General features: G+C 45.2%; 1 protein-coding gene across 3 annotated transcripts in view; it reads left to right on the top strand.

The window, feature by feature from the left end:
- VPS54 (VPS54 subunit of GARP complex) overlaps positions 1–19,744 on the top strand; it is a 117,509-nt gene extending 97,765 nt beyond the window's left edge. For all 3 annotated transcript variants that reach the window (XM_073553760.1, XM_073553759.1, XM_073553758.1), the window contains exons 13-23: positions 757–886; positions 8,785–8,966; positions 9,833–9,945; positions 11,729–11,792; positions 11,886–11,991; positions 12,693–12,780; positions 13,862–13,983; positions 14,610–14,690; positions 16,021–16,128; positions 17,780–17,874; positions 18,584–19,744. In XM_073553760.1, the coding sequence (XP_073409861.1) occupies positions 757–886; positions 8,785–8,966; positions 9,833–9,945; positions 11,729–11,792; positions 11,886–11,991; positions 12,693–12,780; positions 13,862–13,983; positions 14,610–14,690; positions 16,021–16,128; positions 17,780–17,874; positions 18,584–18,689 (1,195 nt within the window). In that variant the 3' untranslated portion in view covers positions 18,690–19,744. The remainder of the gene's footprint in view (positions 1–756; positions 887–8,784; positions 8,967–9,832; positions 9,946–11,728; positions 11,793–11,885; positions 11,992–12,692; positions 12,781–13,861; positions 13,984–14,609; positions 14,691–16,020; positions 16,129–17,779; positions 17,875–18,583) is intronic.
- Positions 19,745–20,103: the final 359 nt, after the last annotated feature.

Below are 20,103 nucleotides of genomic sequence, written 5' to 3'. Positions count from 1 at the left end.
CATGGGGTTTTGAGGGTGATGGTCAGGGAGAGGCAGCCTCCTTCTTCTGAAACCACTGTAGATTGACTGTAACCTTTAAAGGGGTTGTCTCCTCTTCTTTTCTCCAGGATTACACCACTCCTCTGCCTCCTGGCTTTCTGTTTGTCGGGGGCGGTGGGCTGACAATTACTGACAGTTCAGTCCAGCGGCTAAGGTTGTGCTGGCCCGAATTGTGAGCTTTTCTAGGGTGCAAGCAAAGGCAGCTTCAGCGGAACCTGAGCAGACTCCAAAGCATAGAGCTGCAAGCAAACTGTATATTAGTAGGATTAAGGCCCTTTAGTGACCACCTTGGTCAAAATAGAGGCAGAAACATTATGCATTGGTTCCCCATATGCAACCACAGGTTAAGCCTCCTGCAAATATCTGGATCAGCCCTCGCAGCCGTACTCTATTGTATCATCATGTGTAATAGCGACTGTCTGCATTCCTTGTAATCTGTAGCCCCAAGATTTTCCAAAATGAACCTTATCTTGGTGACAATGGATCATTTCAGGACTTCTAAATCATTAATGGGGTGATTTATTACGTACCTAGACGTCTCCGCAGCTGTCTCTCTGCTATTTTCAGCACAGTATCGTTCTCATTCATTATTAAACATGGTTATTTGCATTAACGTCATAGCTGCCTTATGTAATAGTGTGACTTTTTATCCTTTTCTGGCTGTAAAGACAGCAGAACTGAATTAATCCTTGAACATATATTCCGCCTTTTTTTAAGGATGACGGAGGACCTAAAATTAACAGACCTGGAACTTGGGAAAATTGCGAACAATATACAGGAGCTTCTGTACAACGCCTCTGACATCTGTCATGACCGCTGCGTCAAGTTCCTGCTGGTGAGAAGCAAGGTGCGTGATACATTTCTAACATTATTTACCAGCAAGGAAATAATCGACTTGTTTACTCTGTCGCCTTATTGGGGGACACAGAACCGTAGGTGTTATGCTGCTGTCCACTAGGAGGCGACACTATGCATAATCTGAAAAAGATTAACTTTGGCTCCTCCTCTGCAGTATACACCCCTGGACGGCGTCAGCCTTCTCCAGTTTTTGCTTAGTGTCGCAAGGAGGCACACCTTTTTTTCTTTTTTTCCTTTCGTCGGAACAGATGAAGAAAAGTGGGTCTCCAGCGAGACTCCCGGCATGGCTCCTTCCTTGGCCCCCTTTTTAGGGGTGCCCAGTTGAAGTAGAGATGGCGGTCCCCCATGTCGCTCCTTCCCCAGTCCCTCGGGTACTGGTCCGAAGTTGAGACCCCCCCTCCTTCCCCAACCCCCTTCAGGGTCTGGGTTGAGGCAAGGATGAAGACCCCCTGACGGTGACAGACGCACCCTCCCTAATCCCCCGCAGGGGGCATTAGGTTGAGACGCTGCAGGTAGGGTCGGAGTACAGACAGCATTCTGCACCAGGGACCCCAGCCCAGCTGTGGGATCCTGCTGGGGCCGGGGGAGGGTGCAGGCAGACGTGGCACAGCAGAGACAGGGCTTTCTGCGCCCCTGCCTCTGCAGCAGCAGTGGCTCCATGGCGCTCCAGGGACCCCCCACACAGGAACCGCTAGCACTGCTGCCCCCACCGCTAGCCAGTCGCCCATTCTGGGGGGGTCCGGTGCAAATCCGACCCCCTCCCGGACTACCGCGCCGCTCTGGAGCCCTCCTGGGCATCAGGCCTCTAATTTAGACCGCGGCTTCGGCCTAGCCGAAGCCGCCGCCTTTTCCCCGCCCCCGGCCCGCCCCTGGCACGCCCCCCCGGATGAAGAAAATGACACTGCAGTGTCATAGAAGGGGCGGATCGAGGCAGGAAGGGCGCGCTTTTACATGGCCCAGCGCGCCCTTTTACAGCTCTCCGCCCCCTTCCCTCTCCACCTCAGAATCCGGTGGCCATCTTGCTGCACCTGGAGGAAGGCAGCACAGAGTCTCCGGGGGGCACAGGACATGGGGCTTATCAGCGCTGGACCTAAGGGGAGCACCGGTGGGGTAAGATCACAGCTGGGTCCTTGGTACTCAGCTGTGAATTCCTATAACCTATAGCGCTCTCCTACTCCTTTTTCCTCTGCGTAGATACCCCTGTAGGGTCTTTATTAATCAGCCTAGGTACTATGTCGGGCTCAAAGAAAAGAACCAGGCAAGACTGCTTTTATGCAGTCTGCACTCTCCCCAGCGGCAGCACGTATCCGCACTGCCGGGACTGTACCCAAAAAAAAAAAAAAAACGGAGCAGAACCCCAAGAAGTCCCTACCAACGCTTCTGCGACCGCTACTGCGCTGGAATGGGCAACTCAGATGTCGCAGTCTATGACACAGTCTATAGATAACCTGACCTCCACATTACTGCAGGCTCTGCAGGGTCATGTCTCGGCTATGAACGTTACCCAGCAAAGGGACATCCGGTCTCATGATCAGGGCGCTTCCAACAGTTCGAGGCGTAAGCGGACCCAAAGGTCGCGTTCAGCTGTGTCCTCACATAGCAATAGGTCTTCCCCCTCCAGGGAAAGACACAGTGGCCTCAGGTCACCGAGGCCGTCCCCTGATAGAGAAGGACAATGCGGATCTCCACAATGATCCCAGACTACGGGAAACCTCCGCTCTAGTTCGCCCGCTAGAGAGCTCCTTAGCGATGCGCAGGACTCAGAGGGCATATGTGACTCCAATTCAGATAACGAAACAGAGAACGCTTTGCTCCCTAGTCACCCTAGCAATACTGCGATAGTTGAGGATATCGTCTCTTCCATCCTTCGGGTGCTGGACATTTCAGATCCAACCCCGGAAGCACCAGAACACAACATTTCCTTTGAAAGTGTTCAGAAACCATCGAAGGTCTTCCCTAATCACCCGGAATTCCAAAAAATCCTTTCTAAGCATTTTTCGCAGCCTGAGAAAAAATTCGCCAATCGCAAGTATTTGGAAGCAAAATACCCCTTTCCACAGAAAGACACCAAGGATTGGACAGATCCGCCTGAAGTGGACCCTCCAGTCTCTGGGCTGGCAGCACAAACGCTTCTCTCGCTGCCGGACAGATCAACCCTCAAGGACACAGCAGACAGACAAGTCGAACGCATGGCTTGTTCAATCTTTGAAGCGGCAGGTGCCTCTTTGGCTCCCGCATTTGCTTTAGTCTGGGCAGCCAAGGCCATCATGGCTTGGGCTGCTCTATTGCAAAAGGGCCTTCAAGCTTCAAATCCTCAGATGGCGGACCAGGCGGTGCAAATTGCAGTGGTGGCAGATTACATGGTCCTTGCAGCGTTGGACTCTGCAAGAGGAATAGCGGGAATAGCATCAAACGCCATTACAATCCGGCGTATTCTCTGGCTAAGAGAATGGAAAGCGGATGCGGCCTCAAAAAAGTCCCTAACAAATCTCCCGTACTTCAGTGGCCGTCTTTTCGGTGAAAAGCTGGATACAATGATATCCAATGCTACCGGGGGCAAAAGTACTTCCCTCCCTCAACTAAGACCAAAACGCACGTTTAAAAGGCGTAATCAATCTCGTTTCCGATCCTTTCGGAATTCTTCGGGCTGGTCCGTCTCACGCCCAGCACAAAACCGTAATCGTTCCCCCCGCAGGGACAACACACGGCGGCACAGAGGCCGGACAGGAACTGGCAATCAAAGGCAAGCCAGGCAAAACCTAAAGGAGGAAAACCTCAGACTTTTCCCTCGTCCTGACTCATGCCCTCTCGAAGACACCCCACTTGTTGGCGGACGACTGCTACTCTTTCAGCAGGTCTGGCTGCCTATTACAGAAGACAAGTGGGTCAAGGAAATAGTGTCTTCAGGATACAAAATCGAGTTTACTACCAGCCCACCGCACAGGTTTTTTTTTTTTTTTCCATCTGTCCCTCCAAAATCCCCGCTCAAAGCTCAGGCCTTCCGTCAAGCGGTTTCTTCCCTCCTGCGAGCAGGAGTCATAGTGCCAGTCCCAGCAGAAGAGCGCTTCCGAGGGTTCTACTCCAACCTGTTCGTGGTGCCCAAGAAGGGAGGCAGCGTCCGACCCATACTAGACCTCAAGCAACTCAACAAGTACGTTCGAGTTCGTCACTTCCGCATGGAATCCCTCCGGTCAATCGTTGCGTCTATGGAAAAAGGAGAATATCTTGCCTCCATAGACATACAGGACGCATACCTGCATATACCAATTGCTCCCTCCCATCAGAGGTTTCTCAGATTCGCAATCAACCAAGACCATTATCAGTTTGTGGCCCTCCCGTTCGGTCTGGCCACGGCCCCCAGAACATTTACAAAGGTCATGGCAGCTACCATGGATGTTCTGCACTCCAGAGGCATAGTAGTCGTTCCATACCTGGACGACCTTCTCATCAAGGCCTCCACCCTCAAGGACGGCGAGGTCAACGTCTCGATCACGATCGACACTCTGACGCGCCTGGGATGGTTAGTCAATTTACAGAAGTCCTCGACTACCCCGAGTCAGTCTCTGACCTTCCTGGGGATGCTATTCGACACCTCCAAGGGTCTGGTGATCCTCCCCAGGGACAAGGCACTGGCTCTCCGTCTGGGAGTTCACACACTCCTCCGCAAGTCCCCCAGATCTCTCCGGTATACCATGAGAGTACTTGGCAGGATGGCAGCAGCAATGGAGGCGGTACCATTTGCCCAGTTTCACCTCAGACCCCTTCAACTGGCCATCCTCAAGTCCTGGGACAGGAATCCGTTCTCCCTCGACAGGGAGTTCCGGTTATCAGCAAACACCAGGAGGTCCCTGCACGGGTGGCTCAAGCCAACCTCGCTTGCAAGGGGAAAATCCTTTCCGGTCAATGGAAGGTTTTGACCACCGACGCAAGCCTTATGGGTTGGGGCGCGGTGCACCTACATCACAGAGCGCAAGGCAGGTGGTCACCAAGGGAATCGACCATGCCCATCAACATCCTGGAAATTCGGGCCATCTTCCTGGCGTTGCAAGCCTTCCATCACTTGCTGGCAGACTTTCATATCAGAGTACAGTCGGACAATGCCACGGCAGTGGCATACGTGAACCATCAAGGCGGCACCCGCAGCATCCAGGCGATGACCGAAGTATAGCGTATCCTACAGTGGGCGGAGGATGCAAGGTCGGTACTCTCCGCGGTCCACATTCCGGGCGTGGGCAACTGGGAAGCCGACTATCTCAGCCGACAAGGAATGGACTCGGGGGAATGGTCTCTCCATCCCGAAGTCTTCGGTCAGATCTGTCATCGTTGGGGGACCCCGGACGTGGATCTGATGGCATCCCATCTCAATGCCAAGGTTCCCAATTTCATGGCCAGGACGCGCGATTCGCGATCGCTCGGAGCAGATGCCCTGGTTCAGGACTGGACCCAGTTCCAGCTTCTGTACATTTTTCCACCCCTCCCCCTGATCTCCAGAGTCCTGAGGAAGATCAAACAAGAGGGTGTTCCCACCATTCTGATCGCTCCAGACTGGCCCAGGCGTACATGGTACGCCGACGTCGTGCAACTCACAGCAGACGCTCCCTGGCGTCTCCCCACACGTCCCGACCTCCTGTCACAAGGCCCGTTCTTCCACCAGAACTCAGGGGCTCTCAATTTGACGGAGTGGCCATTGAGACCTGGGTTTTGACCCAAGCAGGTTTTTCACCGGACGTTGTTAAAACCATGATCAGGGCTCGAAAGCCAACTTCAGCCAGGATTTACTATCGTACCTGGAAGGTTTTTCTTCACATGGTGCGACTCTCGTGGGCAGATTCCACTTCCCTATTCTCTTCCAAAGGCCCTCGGGTTCCTTCAGTCAGGCCTGGACGCCGGGCTATCCCTGGGCTCGCTGAAGAGCCAGGTCTCAGCGCTTTCAGTGCTCTTTCAGAGGCGTATTGCTAACAAGCCGCAAGTGTAGACTTTTCTCCATGGGGTTTCCCGATTGGTTCCCCCCTACAAACGTCCGTTGGAGACGTGGGACCTCAACCTGGTCTTGACAGCACTACAGTCACCTCCTTTTGAACCCCTTAGGGTGGTCTCACTCCGCTTTCTATCGCAGAAAGTGGTTTTCCTGGTGGCAATCACCTCGCTACGCAGGGTGTCTGAACTTTCAGCTCTTTCCTGCAGACAACCCTTCCTGGTTTTTCATCAGGACAAGGTGGTTCTCCGTACAGTACCATCCTTCCTTCCGAAGGTCGGGTCCAGCTTCCACCTCAATGAGGAAATATCACTACCGTCTCTTTGCCCGGCTCCCGTTCATAGGGTAGAGAAGGCTCTGCATACGCTTGACCTTGTCAGGGCATTGCGTGTTTACGTGTCTAGAACTGCTCCTTTCCGGAAGTCTGATTCACTTTTCCTTCTTCCAGAAGGCGTTCGCAAGGGCCTACCGGCTTCCAAAGCCACCCTTGCTAGGTGGATCAAGTCCACCATTCAAGAGGCTTACCGCCTCAACAATTCTCCTCTTCCGGCCGGTATCACGGCACACTCTACGCGGGCGGTAGGGGCCTCTTGGGCCATTCGGCATCAATCCTCAGCACATCAAGTGTGTAAGGCAGCCACTTGGACTAACCTGCACACATTTACAAAACACTACAGAGTGCATACCCAGTCCTCAGCGGATGCGAGCCTGGGTAGACGGGTCCTGCAGGCGGCAGTACTCCAAGTCTAGGGGACTGTCGGCACAATATTCGTCCACTGCTTCCCACCCAGGGACTGCTTTAGGACGTCCCACGGTTCTGTGTCCCCCAATAAGGCGACAGAGTAAAGGAGATTTTTGTGTACTCACCGTAAAATCTCTTTCTCTTAGCCTTTAATTGGGGGACACAGCTCCCACCCTGTAGCCCTTGCGGGCCGTTGTTACGGTTGGGTTCTCATATTGTTGTTTGAGCCTGTTTATAGTAGCCCTTTTTTTTTTTACAGGCATGGTTATGTTTCTGGTATATTCCTCCTAATGCTTTTGCACAAAACTGGAGAAGGCTGACGCCGTCCAGGGGTGTATACTGCAGAGGAGGAGCCAAAGTTAATCTTTTTCAGATTATGCATAGTGTCGCCTCCTAGTGGACAGCAGCATAACACCCACGGTTCTGTGTCCCCCAATTAAAGGCTAAGAGAAAGAGATTTTACGGTGAGTACACAAAAATCTCCTTTTATTTCGTGTGAAAAAGTTGCCAATGGGCCAAAAATGCATTTGTGAAAATTGTGCCATGCACATAAGATCACTGGTAGTGTGTCCTGAGGGCAAACGTTTATGTATGGGGCGGGTGAGAGACACTTTAAAGGGGCTTTCTCACGAAGAAAAGTTGATATTAATCAATAGATCTTGGAATAATAATAATTTCAACAATTGGTTGTGTTTAAATAAAATGTTCCTGTGCTGGGATAATCTTATAAATGTGCCCCTGCTGTGTACTGTGTAATGGCTGTGTCTGACCGTACAGGAACATGGTCTGATCGTGCCACAGCTCCTGGGCAGGGGAGGAAGAAAAAGAGTATACAGACAGGACAGCATGAGATAGCAGCTGATTCTTTTTATGAGATAAATCATTTCCCTGCTTGTTTTTAAACCATGTTTTACTTCAAATAAAGAATTATTTGCAATCCCATGCTGTAATGTCTGTTTACGATTATCTCCGCACAGGAACATTTTATTTAGACACACCCAATTGTGGAAATTATTATTATTCCCACATCTATTGATTCAAATGATTTTTTGTTCTTAGGGAAAAGCCCTTTAAGTGTCTCCCTATTCTTTATTCTGCTTAGAAGTACTGTAAGTCACTGCTTAAAGTGGGTCGAGTTGGCTTGTCCCTCTCTTTCCCACAAATTGCTGAGCTTGGGGAGATGTCTGTCGGATGCTCACTCTACCTTATATTTATGACCTGCATTAATTAGTGAAATATCCATTAAAAAGTGATGTGTCTGGAGAGCGTTTGCATTGGCTGATGACTGACAGAACTCCCATAGCCTTGAAAGGAGAGAGCAGACGCATGAGCTGCCATCTCTCCTCCGCTCTCTGGTGGTCAGATGCCAGAAGATCGGGGGACCTCCGATTTGGACCCAAGTGCGGTTCTTAGATGTATGACCCTCATTTCTCAGACATTGCCAGTGACTATGACATAAGTGTTTCTTCTGAGACAACCCATGTAAGATAAAGTAGCACACATCACACTGTGTATTGGAGGAATGCGAAGCCTACAAAATGAAAGCCAGTAATGTTCCCCTCGCTGGTGATTAATCTTCAAGAATAAAGTTCATCCCTGTCGGAAAAAGATTAAAGAAAATAGGTTAATGAGTAACGCACTAGACCCAAGTAAGTCACGTCGAGCGACTGTGTGACTTGTGGGTACTATTCAGGAACAACCATGGGTGTAATGAGCGTCTGACTCATTGCGACTTGTCATTCTTAGCACACGGCGGGGTGAGCTTCCCGCAGCTTTCCATGCAGGTAGTGTGTAGGAAGTAAACACTGCACTTTGTGAAATTGCTGTTTCCCGGGGCACAATTTCCTTTTATTATCCAAATAGGTAAAAAATGTAATATATTTTTTTCTTATACAGCTCTCCAAATCCCCTTCTTTTCTGAGCAGAGCCATAGAGGTGCTGTCTGCAGCTATTACAGGGGTGCTAACAACATAGCAATTTGTACACCTCCCATTGGACTCCATTATTAATCCCACCAATGTCTCCCTTTGTGATCGCTGCAGGCACTGAGAATTGTATCATCTGATTCTATTACCGTGTGAATTGCATCAGAAGGTTTGCTGCTCTGTGTCAGCGAACCCGGCTTGGTCTAATCAGTCCGTTATATAGTGTTTCTGCTTCTTTTTTCTAGGATGGGTTTCTTGAGAAGCTGAACTCCTCAGAGTTTGTGTCCTTGTCCCGATCAGTTGAAGTGTTTGTCCAGGATACAGAAAAAATCTGCGGTAGGAGAAGCATGTCCCTCCGAGGGGCGCTACAGAGCCAGGCCAACAAGTTTGTAAATCGCTTCCATGATGAAAGGAAAACCAAACTCAGGTATAGTTTGGCATTTCTGATGTTACTTGCATCACTGGAAAATACCCATGGTCAATATCAGATTGGTTGGAGTTTGGCTGCATGTGTTTTTTGGCTAAAAAACATTTTTACAATTTGTGTTTCATTGAATATTTTGCACTGTTTGCCTTTTACAAGCTCTTTGTTTCCAGCACATTCAACTTTGATGTGGTCTGTGGTCATTAATCAGCTGAGAGGAGCTCAGAAGAAGACAAATAAGAGTTACAAACTCCCTGTCAGACCACCTGCAATGGCCTTTCAGTTAACTCGTTCTCCTGCCAGCAATAGACAGTGCAATGCAGAGGCTTTAGAAGGCAAATGGTGTAAAATTCTTAATGAAGCCCAAAAGTGCAAAAAAATACATACATTTAAGTAAGAAAAACAAAGAAATTGTCCCAAATGGTGGACAAGTCCTTTGTTATTGGAAAATTGAATAATCCTAATCTAGTTTTTGCTATGCTCACATCACCCTAAGACACCATGTTCGTAGCAATAGGGCCCCACTTTCCGAATGGAGGCTAAAAGTGTGTCCGTTTGGCCTCTGAAGGGGTTGGTATGTGTAAGCATACTTTTTTTTTTAGGATAGTGGCAGACATATGTCAGTGGATGGCTATTCAGTGGCATACATTGTAGGGTTACCTTGGGAAATACTCCGCATGTATACCTCCAAGATATACAGTACGTTGCGGTGCGTTATGTGAACTGAGCCTTTTACTGTCATTCTCATCTCAACCTGATGTATCCAAAAGAAATTACATTTGTGTTGCACTGCTAATAGCGAGTATGCAGTGTACGCCAGCCATGATCCACCAGATAATATTTCCTAAAATATATTCTCTCCTCCTTAGCCTTCTGCTGGATAATGAACGCTGGAAACAGGCCGATGTCCCTGCTGAATTTCAGGACTTGGTTGATTCCATAACAGATGGCAAAATAATATTACCTGAGAGGAAGTCTGGATGTGAGTTGGTATTTAATAATTTAGCTTGTTCCATACCATCTGCATACGGCAAACTCCAAGCCCCTGGTAATATTTGTATAAGAGCTCCTGCGGCGGGGCATGGATTACTTCAGTGAGACTAGTAATTAGCGTTTTGTTTCTCATATTTATGTCAGTCGTGCAGAACAATATCATGGTTAATAATTCACTGTAAAAGGTGGATGTAGTGCTGTCATGCAACTTTTCTTTAATCTGCATTGGTCCAAAATTCTTTGCAGATTAAAGATGATGTCTCAGAAAAACAAAAATCCTTCTCACCTATGTATGTTTTATAGTGTAGTTGTATTAAAAAATATTTACCGAATGCTGTCTTCTCCGCTGCTCTTCTGGCCTGCGTGATCTGAAATCAGACTAGTTGGCTCACACTGGAGTTTGTGTGGGGAGCAGACGTCGCCTTCTCTATGTAAGTCCATGGTTCTTATAAACTTACATTGGAAAAGGAGCACTTCCCTGGGCTGTGGGAGCTGGGTAAGCTGAGGACCAGTCGTGTGGGCCAGATGTAGACTGGAGCGGCGCTGGAAAATGGAAAACAGGGCAATTGGTAAGTGTTTAAATATATTATTCAATTTTTTTTTTGTCAGAGCTCTGTTCAAAGGGAACTTGCCAGGTTTTCTGACTGTCCCCAACAGCTACTTAAAAGGTATGGGTGCCAATTTCTTTATTTTAAAAGGTGTATTATGTGCCCTACTAACTTTGCAAAGTTTGAAAAATGAACTTTTATCCTATGGAGTCTCACATGTTTAATAAGGCAGAACTAGTCTGGAGGGGGAATCTTTTTCCCAATAGACTAGTCCAGCTTTGGATCTTCTAGTCACGCCTCTCATGGGCATGATTGACAGGCTCCAAACAATTTCCAAATAGTAGGACAGTTATGCAGTCTGTCAACCATGCCCAGGAAGGCCTGATTAGGAGATCTGAGGCAAGACTAGTCCATTGGAATAGACGCCTCATGGGATTAGTCCGATTAGCCTATGCTACTCTGAAGGATTAATAGTCCATTATGGTGCATAAAATGCTTTGTTAGAATAAAGAAATCTACTCCTATACTAATAAAATAGCTATTGGGGAAAGTCCCGGTGGGCTTATCCCACAAATAGTCTTTTTAGTAGGCTTATGACTTATGTAGACTGGCCCAAGAAAAATGAACTCGCTGTGATCTTTTGTTGCATGTATTTCAGTGTCTTTTCTCGTCTTTTGCTGCATTCTTTAGTCTGCAAACTGGACTGTCCTGCTGCCAATAGCACGTGACCTCCTAATTACAGGTCCCACAAGCACGCAACATCTCCGTCGGCCGTAGGCACCTGTCCTCCTACTGTGCGCTGCCGACATTGCCACTCCTTCCTGAAAGTTCCTCTGCAGTATAGTGACAGTAACCGCAGCGCACAGGAGTCAAGTTATAGTAAAAAGCACAAATTGTCTTCATGATCGTAATTAAAATAATATCTCCAATTTCCTTATCGCCAAAAATATTGTCAGTCCTGCACAGATTCTCTCCCCAAATAGTTATGTTCTGCCCTTCTTTTTAAGTAATGCTTTTATTGGTAGTTCAGGTGCTTAGTTCTTCGTCTATTTGTCAGACAGTCTGGCCGCGATCAGTTAATCCCGAGCAAGGAGAGACATCGGGATGTGTCAATATGGAAGCCCACCATATACAGTAGACCCCAAACCTCTTTTTTCCTTGCTGTTCATTTATTTTATAGTGTAGTAAAAAGAAACTAATTTTTATTCTAAATTTCATTTTCAGTTGTAGAAGAACGGAAACCCTCTGACTTTCTTACCGTTGACGGACAGAAATACGCTGTGGTTGGGTATGCGACTTGTTCCATTCACATGTGTGAGATTTGGCTCTTTGTAATATTCTCCCCAGATATTCATGCATTTCTGTTTTTTTTTTTTTGCAGCACTGTCCTGATTTTAATCAGAATAATTCTGGAGTATTGCAGCTGTGTGGACGACATCCCTTCTATCACCACCGACATGCTCACCCGTCTGTCTGAGCTATTGAAGGTGATCATTTCACACCTTCTGATAAACACTTTTATGATTTTAATTTTAAGTCAACATGTTTTACTTTCTGAAATTTACTTGGGTTTATTAAGGATTTGGAAGCAAGTCATGGAGTGTTGCGAAACCCATAGAGTTGTATTGATGGAGGTCCAATTAAGGTCCGTAGGTCACACATCTATAGACTGATTACTTCCTTTCTAATAAGCCTGTAAAGCTTCAGCCTCCCAGTCATATGTGTGTGTGTGTGTATACACAATATATACAGTATGTCTGTGTGTATATATGTAGAATATATTTGTGTTTATATATAATTCCATTTACAGTTATGAATAAGAGGTGTTTGTCTCAAAACGCGTCACCGATTATGGACTAAAAAGGACCCTTTCAGTTTATGCATGGTTGGCACGCCATCTTTTAATTGCCATTTATTTTTTACATATCTTGTAATAAAGATGGATACGATTTTAGATGGGCTGGATCTCTATTTTGGACTTTTTTGCCACCTCCATTGTCCCATCCAGTCCCAGCTTAGTTCCCTGCATCAACTTTTTTAGGTCCTTTGTGTGTGTGTCATTTTATCTATATAGTCCTCAAGGCCTCAAAAGTAATTGATAATTTGTGATGAGAATTTTCAAGACTGCGGAGATCTACTATGAAGACAGATGAGCTGATGGTCTTTATTTATTTTTTGTTTTGCCTAGTACTTCAACTCACGTAGTTGTCAGCTGGTTCTGGGAGCCGGGGCTCTTCAAGTTGTTGGATTGAAGACCATAACCACAAAAAATCTTGGTAATTTTCATTTAGGTCCCTTATATAAATACAACAAACTTGTTCTCGTATGTGCTGCTATTTTGCATAATGCAGCAGCTGCAAATTAACCTACTGCTTTAAGTATACCAGTATAGCTGACACTTTCTGTAGTTTCTTGATCAGACAGATTTGGCATGTTACCCAGAACCAGTAAATGTTTGTAGATTTTACCGATTTTGGGGTTTTAATAGCCTAAAAAATGTTCCAGAATAAAGAAAGCACTTTAACTCTTATGGTCCCTATCATTGTTGCAATTTTAATGCCTCAACCATCATTCACATGACCTCTACAGCCAATCACTTGCGTACTGCTGAGACCAGTGATTGGCAGCAGTGGTCATATGAATAACGTATGACACCTGATGACTATCAGAGCAGTGGAGGCTTTACACGATGGGAATGGAAATTTCTTTATTTTAAAACATTCCCTAATGATGAGCAAGTTGTGTAAAATCATGGAAAACCTCTTAAAATTGTAGCTTTTATTTACGTAGAGGAGAAATTAACCAAATTAGAATCTGTTCATGTCACGTTGGAGCCCTATCTTTTTTGGTCTTGATTATGCACCCTATACCTTTAACGTCTCTAAATGCCACTGTTTTCCTGATTCTGGAGATGTTTTTCTTTTGGTCCTGCTCATCTCCATTCCTGAGATACAGCCCCCTCATTCATGTATATAAACCTAGTGTTATTACAAGGGGGTGTGGTCCTCAACGCTTCTCTAGGGGGGTATCTTTAGAGCGACACCTTCTTGTCTAAGTAGCTTTACATACAAGGATGAAGGGGCTGTATCTCAGGAATGGAGAGTCTCAGGAACTAGAGAAAAACAAGGCCACATTTCGGAGAACAGTGGCATTTACAAAATGTTAAAATTGACTTATTTATGGCAAGTGAGAGATTTTTCTTAAAGGGTGTCATTACTGTGGCCAAGTCTTTTCAGCCTGTGGAGAATATACAGGGCATATAATGATCATATATTTCACCTTATTTTTTTTGATAGACTGCACATAGATATTGGTAACTGCAATGATGTTATAATGCTGAAAATGGTTGTTTTCCAGCATTGTCCTCCCGGTGCCTGCAGCTCATTGTACATTACATTCCTGTCATAAGGGCACATTTTGAGGCTCGAATGCAGACAAAGCACTACAGCATGCTTCGCCAATTTGACCACATCACTAAGGTAAGTATTCCTTGGTAAAGTGCCCAAAATTGTGTCCCCCCTCTTCCCTACTTGCCAGAAGGTTTAAAGCTGGATGCGACAGTGTGGTGGGGATGGGTGATGAAAGAATACTGAATGAGGGTCATGTAGGAACCTCTGGTTCTTGGTACAATGGCTGTGTCTAATTTCTGTGGAAAAACTTTAGCTGTCATTATACCAATAATGGGGACAATTTGCCGCTATTGTGAGGTGGGCGGGAGCTGTATGTGGCTCGTGACCCCCTCTCAAAGCTTAATGTGGCCCTCAAGGCAGAAAGGTTAGGGATCACTACTATAAGAGAAATATGGTAAATAGTAGACACGAAGGAGGGGGATGCAGCTGCAGTTTGTCTTTTTCTGAGACTGCGTGCTGGGAGAGGGAGACAAGTGGGGACGCATCTGAGTGCTCAGGGAACTGAACAAAGCACCACACCTGGAAGAGCCAGTTCACAAAAGGAAAAAAGAACAAGACCCCTTCCCCCCAAAAAAAAAACACACACATGGGGAAAAAACACTATGTATTGTGATTTTTGTACAACTTGAACTGGAAACTTGGCGTAGCATCTAACTGACCTGCAACATATATAATTTTTTTTTCTTATTTAACAGGACTACAGTGACCACATAGCAGAAATTTCTGCCAAACTGGTGTCCATAATGGATTCTTTATTTGAGAAACTTCTATCCAAGGTACCGAAAATTAAAAAAAAAAAAAATAATCCCCGTCTGGGAGATGTCTTATTACCACAGCTCTGGGAGCCCATTATCATCCTCCATGTAGAAGTGTGGAATGGGCAGTGCTGGTGGCATCAATATTATCTGTACTGAAAAACCGAAGGTGACCGTGCCGGGTCTGCTTAAGAGCCCGCAGAAGCCGACTAGCCACTGTCACTGGTTGCTTGGCTGGCCCATGAACTTTTATTATTCATCTGCAGTTGTAGAGTGTTGCTTGTGAATATTAACTATGGGAAATACACACGAATTGAGAACAGGTGTTTACGAAGTTTTCCCATCTTCTACATTTATAACATATCAATAAATGTATGGAAGGTTTGAGTCCACCAATGGGACCACCTTCTGTCTCGAGATCAGGATTGCCATCACGCACTGCATCCAGCGGGGAGGTGGTCAGATTTCACATACAAATGAATGAGTATGTCCCATTGATGAGACCCACATCTGCTATACATTTATGGCATAGACTGTAATCATGCCATAAAACTATAGGATACCCCTTTAATTACTCCAAAATGTCCCATTATTTTAAACCTCCCGACTCCACATTCTAAACTTCAGAATCTGGATGGTTAAAGGGGTTGTTCCATAATTAAATACTACATTTCTCTATTAGTGGAATAGCGTTGAAACAATGCTCCTGTGTCTCGATATTACTACTGCATACTTGTTCTGTCGCCCCGAGGTGTTCTTTTATATCTTCTTTAAGAATATCTCAATAACACGTCCAGTTTTGGTGAGCAGAAGCAGCTTTTAGTGCCGTGAACTGTGAACCATATTAGCTGGTCTGCCTGAGAGCAGGAGTCACAACAGCACCCGGTCAGTAGGCCTTGAGTACTGGTGTACCGAGCGCCTGATCTGTGACCCCCCAGAACTGGACTCGTTGGAAGTACAATGCGAGAGGGGATTAACAGAACACCAGAGGGAGCCATAACAAGGGGACACAGTAATACACAGATACATAAACTAACTGGTTCCACTTTATATCATCTATGTTAATATTGAATTTTGGAGTAATCCCTCTTAAGTTTGGGCCCTGAAGAAACGATCCCTCTAGTTTTTCTGGAAGTTTCCAAAAAGGAAGTATATGCATGGTCATAAATCCATTAATATGTGATGTATGCCACAACTCCTTATGTCCATAGAATTATTGCTGTCACTCGTATGATTGGCGTCACCCGTCTCCTCCACAGTGCAGTAGGTCCCCAGGGTCTCATGTCTGATGATTACTATTGGCGAACATCATGCTCCATGTAAAATAATTTTCCATGTTTCTTTCTTGCAGTATGAGGTCAAAGCTCCTGTTCCCTCGATGTGTTTTAGAAATATCTGCAAGCAGATGGCAAAAATGCATGAAGCTATTTATGATCTTCTACCTGAGGAACAAACGAAAGTAGGCTTTTTTTTGTATTTTTTTTATTCCCCAAAGTTTCTGACATCCATGAGTAAAACAAAAAGCATCACATTGCTTAAAATAATTACCTAAAATGAGACTTGGTGTATGATAAAGCGTAAGGCTAGCTTCACACTAGCGTTCCGCAAGCCCCGCCCCCTGCTGCGCCCCCTCCGGTCATCTCCGCCTAGTATCGCACATCGCTGCATGTGATCTGCACACCCTATCTTTAGCATAGGGTGTGCAGACCGTGCGCTAGTAGGATTTTGTGTGCGCTGCGCCCTTTTGACGGTGCGTCGAGCGCACCAAATTGCAACATGGTGCGTTCGACGCACATCGGCGCACCGTCAAAAGGGCGCAGCGCACGCAAAATCCTACTAGCGCAAGGTCTGCACACCCTATGCTAAAAATAGGGTGTGCAGATCGCATGCAGCAATGTGCGATACTAGGAGGAGATGACCGGAGGGGGGGCGGGGCTTTGCGGCGCTGTGCGCTGCGGGCCAAAACGCTAGTGTGAAACTAGCCTAACAGAATTTCTTGGCTTCTTACAGGCAGTGAACAGAAATAAGGGCTGTGATTAATCAAAGCAAAACTCTGTCATAAAGGGTTTTGTCTCATGATTTTTTTTAAACAGTGCACCACTACCCAGACTAATGCTTACTTGGTGCAGGCTATCCTCAGAGTGGCCGAACTGCTCTGCAATAAGTCAATAAGTTGCAGAATATATATATATATATATATATATATATATATATATATATCTTTTGGGTTTTCATTGGCTGTAAGCCATAATCATCAACATTAACAAAAATAAACACGTGAAATAGATCACTCTGTGTGTAATGTCTCTATATGAGTTTCACTTTTTGTATTGAAGAACTGAAATAAATAAACTTTTTGATAATATTCTAATTTTATGAGAGGCACCTGTATCTTGATCCAGCCAGAAATCGGATAGCTTATGGATTGCAGTAAAATATAAGTCATATTAGGACATTTCTGTCCGCATTCTTGTAAACAGATCCTGTACTGGATCGTTTTATTTCCAGACTTATCATACAAAAAACAGATGTAACGACAGGACATGTGAGCATAGCCTTATAGGCTTTAAAGGCTACTGAACCCTGTGACATGGAAAAATGAATTTTACATGTTTTGATGAAATTTTTTTGAGAAGCACCTTTATGTAGCCTGCAAAACTTTTTTTATGTGGCCAATTATTTTGTTTTAACATTTAAGCCTTACCGATCATAACGGATGGTCAATTATGACGTCCATTAGTAAATCTATTTAAGGACTGCACTTGCCCAGAACACTAGATGTTCAGACTCATATACTCTAAAAATGGATGTGTTAAAAAACAGGACAAAAACTGAAGTAAAACAGAAACCAATCTCTGCACCCGTTTTTGCTTGTTTTTTAACTAATCCAGTTTTTTTTATACCGTACATGTTACAAACTGATGACAGTGTGACATATGAACAGAGCCTTGTACAACAATGGCTGTTCTAACTTTTATCTGTTTACAGTTTCTAATGAGGAAAAAGTGATGGCTCAAAAATCGCCTTACTTGTCCCTTTGTTTGCTCTGTCGTCTGTTTCTTCCTCTGTTTCAGCAGAGTTCTGATATTATTTTCTTGGCTTTCACGTAGAGTCTGTTCCTTCGAATAAATACCAGCTGCAGGCGGCACGTAAAAAATCAACTGTGTCACCTAAATGTCACAAATGACGGCGGTCCACAGCATGGGTGAGTATCCTCTCTGTAATGTTCACTAATATGTATAAATGCTACATTTACAGGTCCCAATTCATCAAAGGGAACCTGACAACTGATGATATATGCTCCCCAGGCACCATGTGTCAGACACTGGCTGCACAATTTCAGCCATATAGGTGTGACGCTGATACAATGCTGCATTTCAGAGAAAAACATAGCTTAATAACCGCTCTGGAGACGAGTTGGATAGGTAGGTCGCCGATCACTTGTTCTTGTCCGCTCCCCTGGATTGACAGGTGTCACCGTATACACACACACTTTTCAAAGTCGATGCGCACACTTTGTCGGTGGTGGCTGGGACTAGCGTAAAAATCACCAACTATCAAAATGTTTGTGCAACTTTGAAAAATTGTCAAATTTTTGCGTAATGCAAAGTGAAGTACGCAAGAAAGCGATGAGAAGCAGAATTGCAGTTTTAGGTCTGTAAAATTCCCCAACTTGCATGAGCTTTTGGCGGAATATCATTGGTCAGTGCAGAGGACAGGCTGCCCTGGTTTGCTGGTGGTTGTAGAATACAGAATGCCATAACCAGTGTCAGTATTCTGCTCCCAGATCCTAAAGGGGGATTGTAAGAAATGTCCCATTATTATCTGCAGGAAGAGGTTCATATAATAAGATATTACTGCTATTTTTGGTGAATGAAGTGTTTTCACCATGTTAAATTGCTTTTTGTTTTCAGAATGGTGGCTGCAGATATCGCCTTTTACACTGGAAACGTTCAAGCTTTGAAGGGACTTAAAGATTTGGACCTAAATCTGAGTGAAATTTGGGAGCAGAAAAGGTGATGTCTAACCAAAGCAGAAAAAAAGACACTGATCTCCCAACTCACTTATATGTGTACGACTGGAAGTGTTCACACACAAGACCTTAATGATAAATTCCAAAGTGTAAGTCAGGGGCTGGGTGATGCCGACCCCCGGTACCTGGACCCAGCCCGGCTGTCAGGGATTACTCTTCACTACTCCTTTCAATGAAGACGCAATGAACTCTTCACAGGAGAACATTTTTTTTTTTGTTTTTTTTTATTTGGAAGCAGCCTCAGGTTTCTTTTCTTTTTTTTTTTTTTTGGGGGGGGTGGACCAAATCCAAACAAGTGCATGGCTGTAGCACAGCTCCTCTTATGTCCAATCCCCCGTATTATTAAGAAACAAGATCCCCTTTCTGCAGAAGACTTTTAAAGACTTCTCTAATGTACAATAATGGTACAGATTCCTTGTCGCAGAAGCAGAACACTATGAATTGAAGGAACGGTCACTGTAAAATGTGATTTCTTTATTTATATCGGCATTGGTTGTGTATATACAGATGCTGGAGACTGGATGGAATAAGCTTTAAGGGTGTAAGGCTGTTGAGCAATTGTGGGAGCGAGGGTAAAATCCTTTGTTCGGTCCTCGAACTGGATACGGAGTTTCCAATTTCAATGCCCTTCTTACATGTCCTATAAGCACAATGGAGTGATTGACCCGTGATGCACGGGGCCGGCTTCTCGGTGCGAGACTCGTCATCATGCTCCTGCAATAGGTGGCTTTCCGGAGGAATGGCTGGGGTGCGATGGTTGCCAGATCTCCTCTGCGTCTTGCGCTGCTCCCATAGAATAACTCCGTAGTAATGGTGCTTTGATTCGCTCACAACCTTTGGATTGCTTGGGGACAATGTTATAAATTGCTGGTATTTTCAATCAGTATTTTTGTAAAATATTTTTTTTTTGTTTTTTTAAATTAAGGTATTTTTGCTCTTCTCTTATTTGGTGAGGGGCGAAAGTATTTATTTGCAGAATCTGCTATTGATGTGGATATTTTCTGATTGCATTTTTAAGTATATTTCAATCAATTAAGAACGATGCTTGTTTTTTTGTTTCTTAAGACAGGCTGGAGCGTATATAGTATATCACACATACAGTACAGACCAAAAGTTTGGACACACCTCATTCAAAGAATTTTCTTTATTTTCATGACTGAAAATTGTAGATTCACTCTGAAGGCATCAATACTATGAATTAACACATGTGGAATTATATAATTAACAAAAAAGTGTGAAACAACTGAAAACATGTCTTATATTCTAGGTTCTTCTTGATGAGCTTCAAGAGGTAGTCACCGGAAATGGTCTTCCAACAGTCTTGAAGGAGTTCCCAGAGATGCTTAGCACTTGTTGGCCCTTTTGCCTTCACTCTGCGGTCCAGCGCACCCCAAAACATCT

Source organism: Dendrobates tinctorius, unplaced genomic scaffold, assembly GCF_039654945.1.
Source record: "Dendrobates tinctorius isolate UK_male_01 unplaced genomic scaffold, ASM3965494v1 ptg000203l, whole genome shotgun sequence".
In the NCBI taxonomy this organism is placed as follows: Eukaryota; Metazoa; Chordata; class Amphibia; order Anura; family Dendrobatidae; genus Dendrobates; species Dendrobates tinctorius.
The sequence above is the reverse complement of the archived record's forward strand: the minus strand, read 5'-3'. Positions and strand labels throughout refer to the sequence as shown.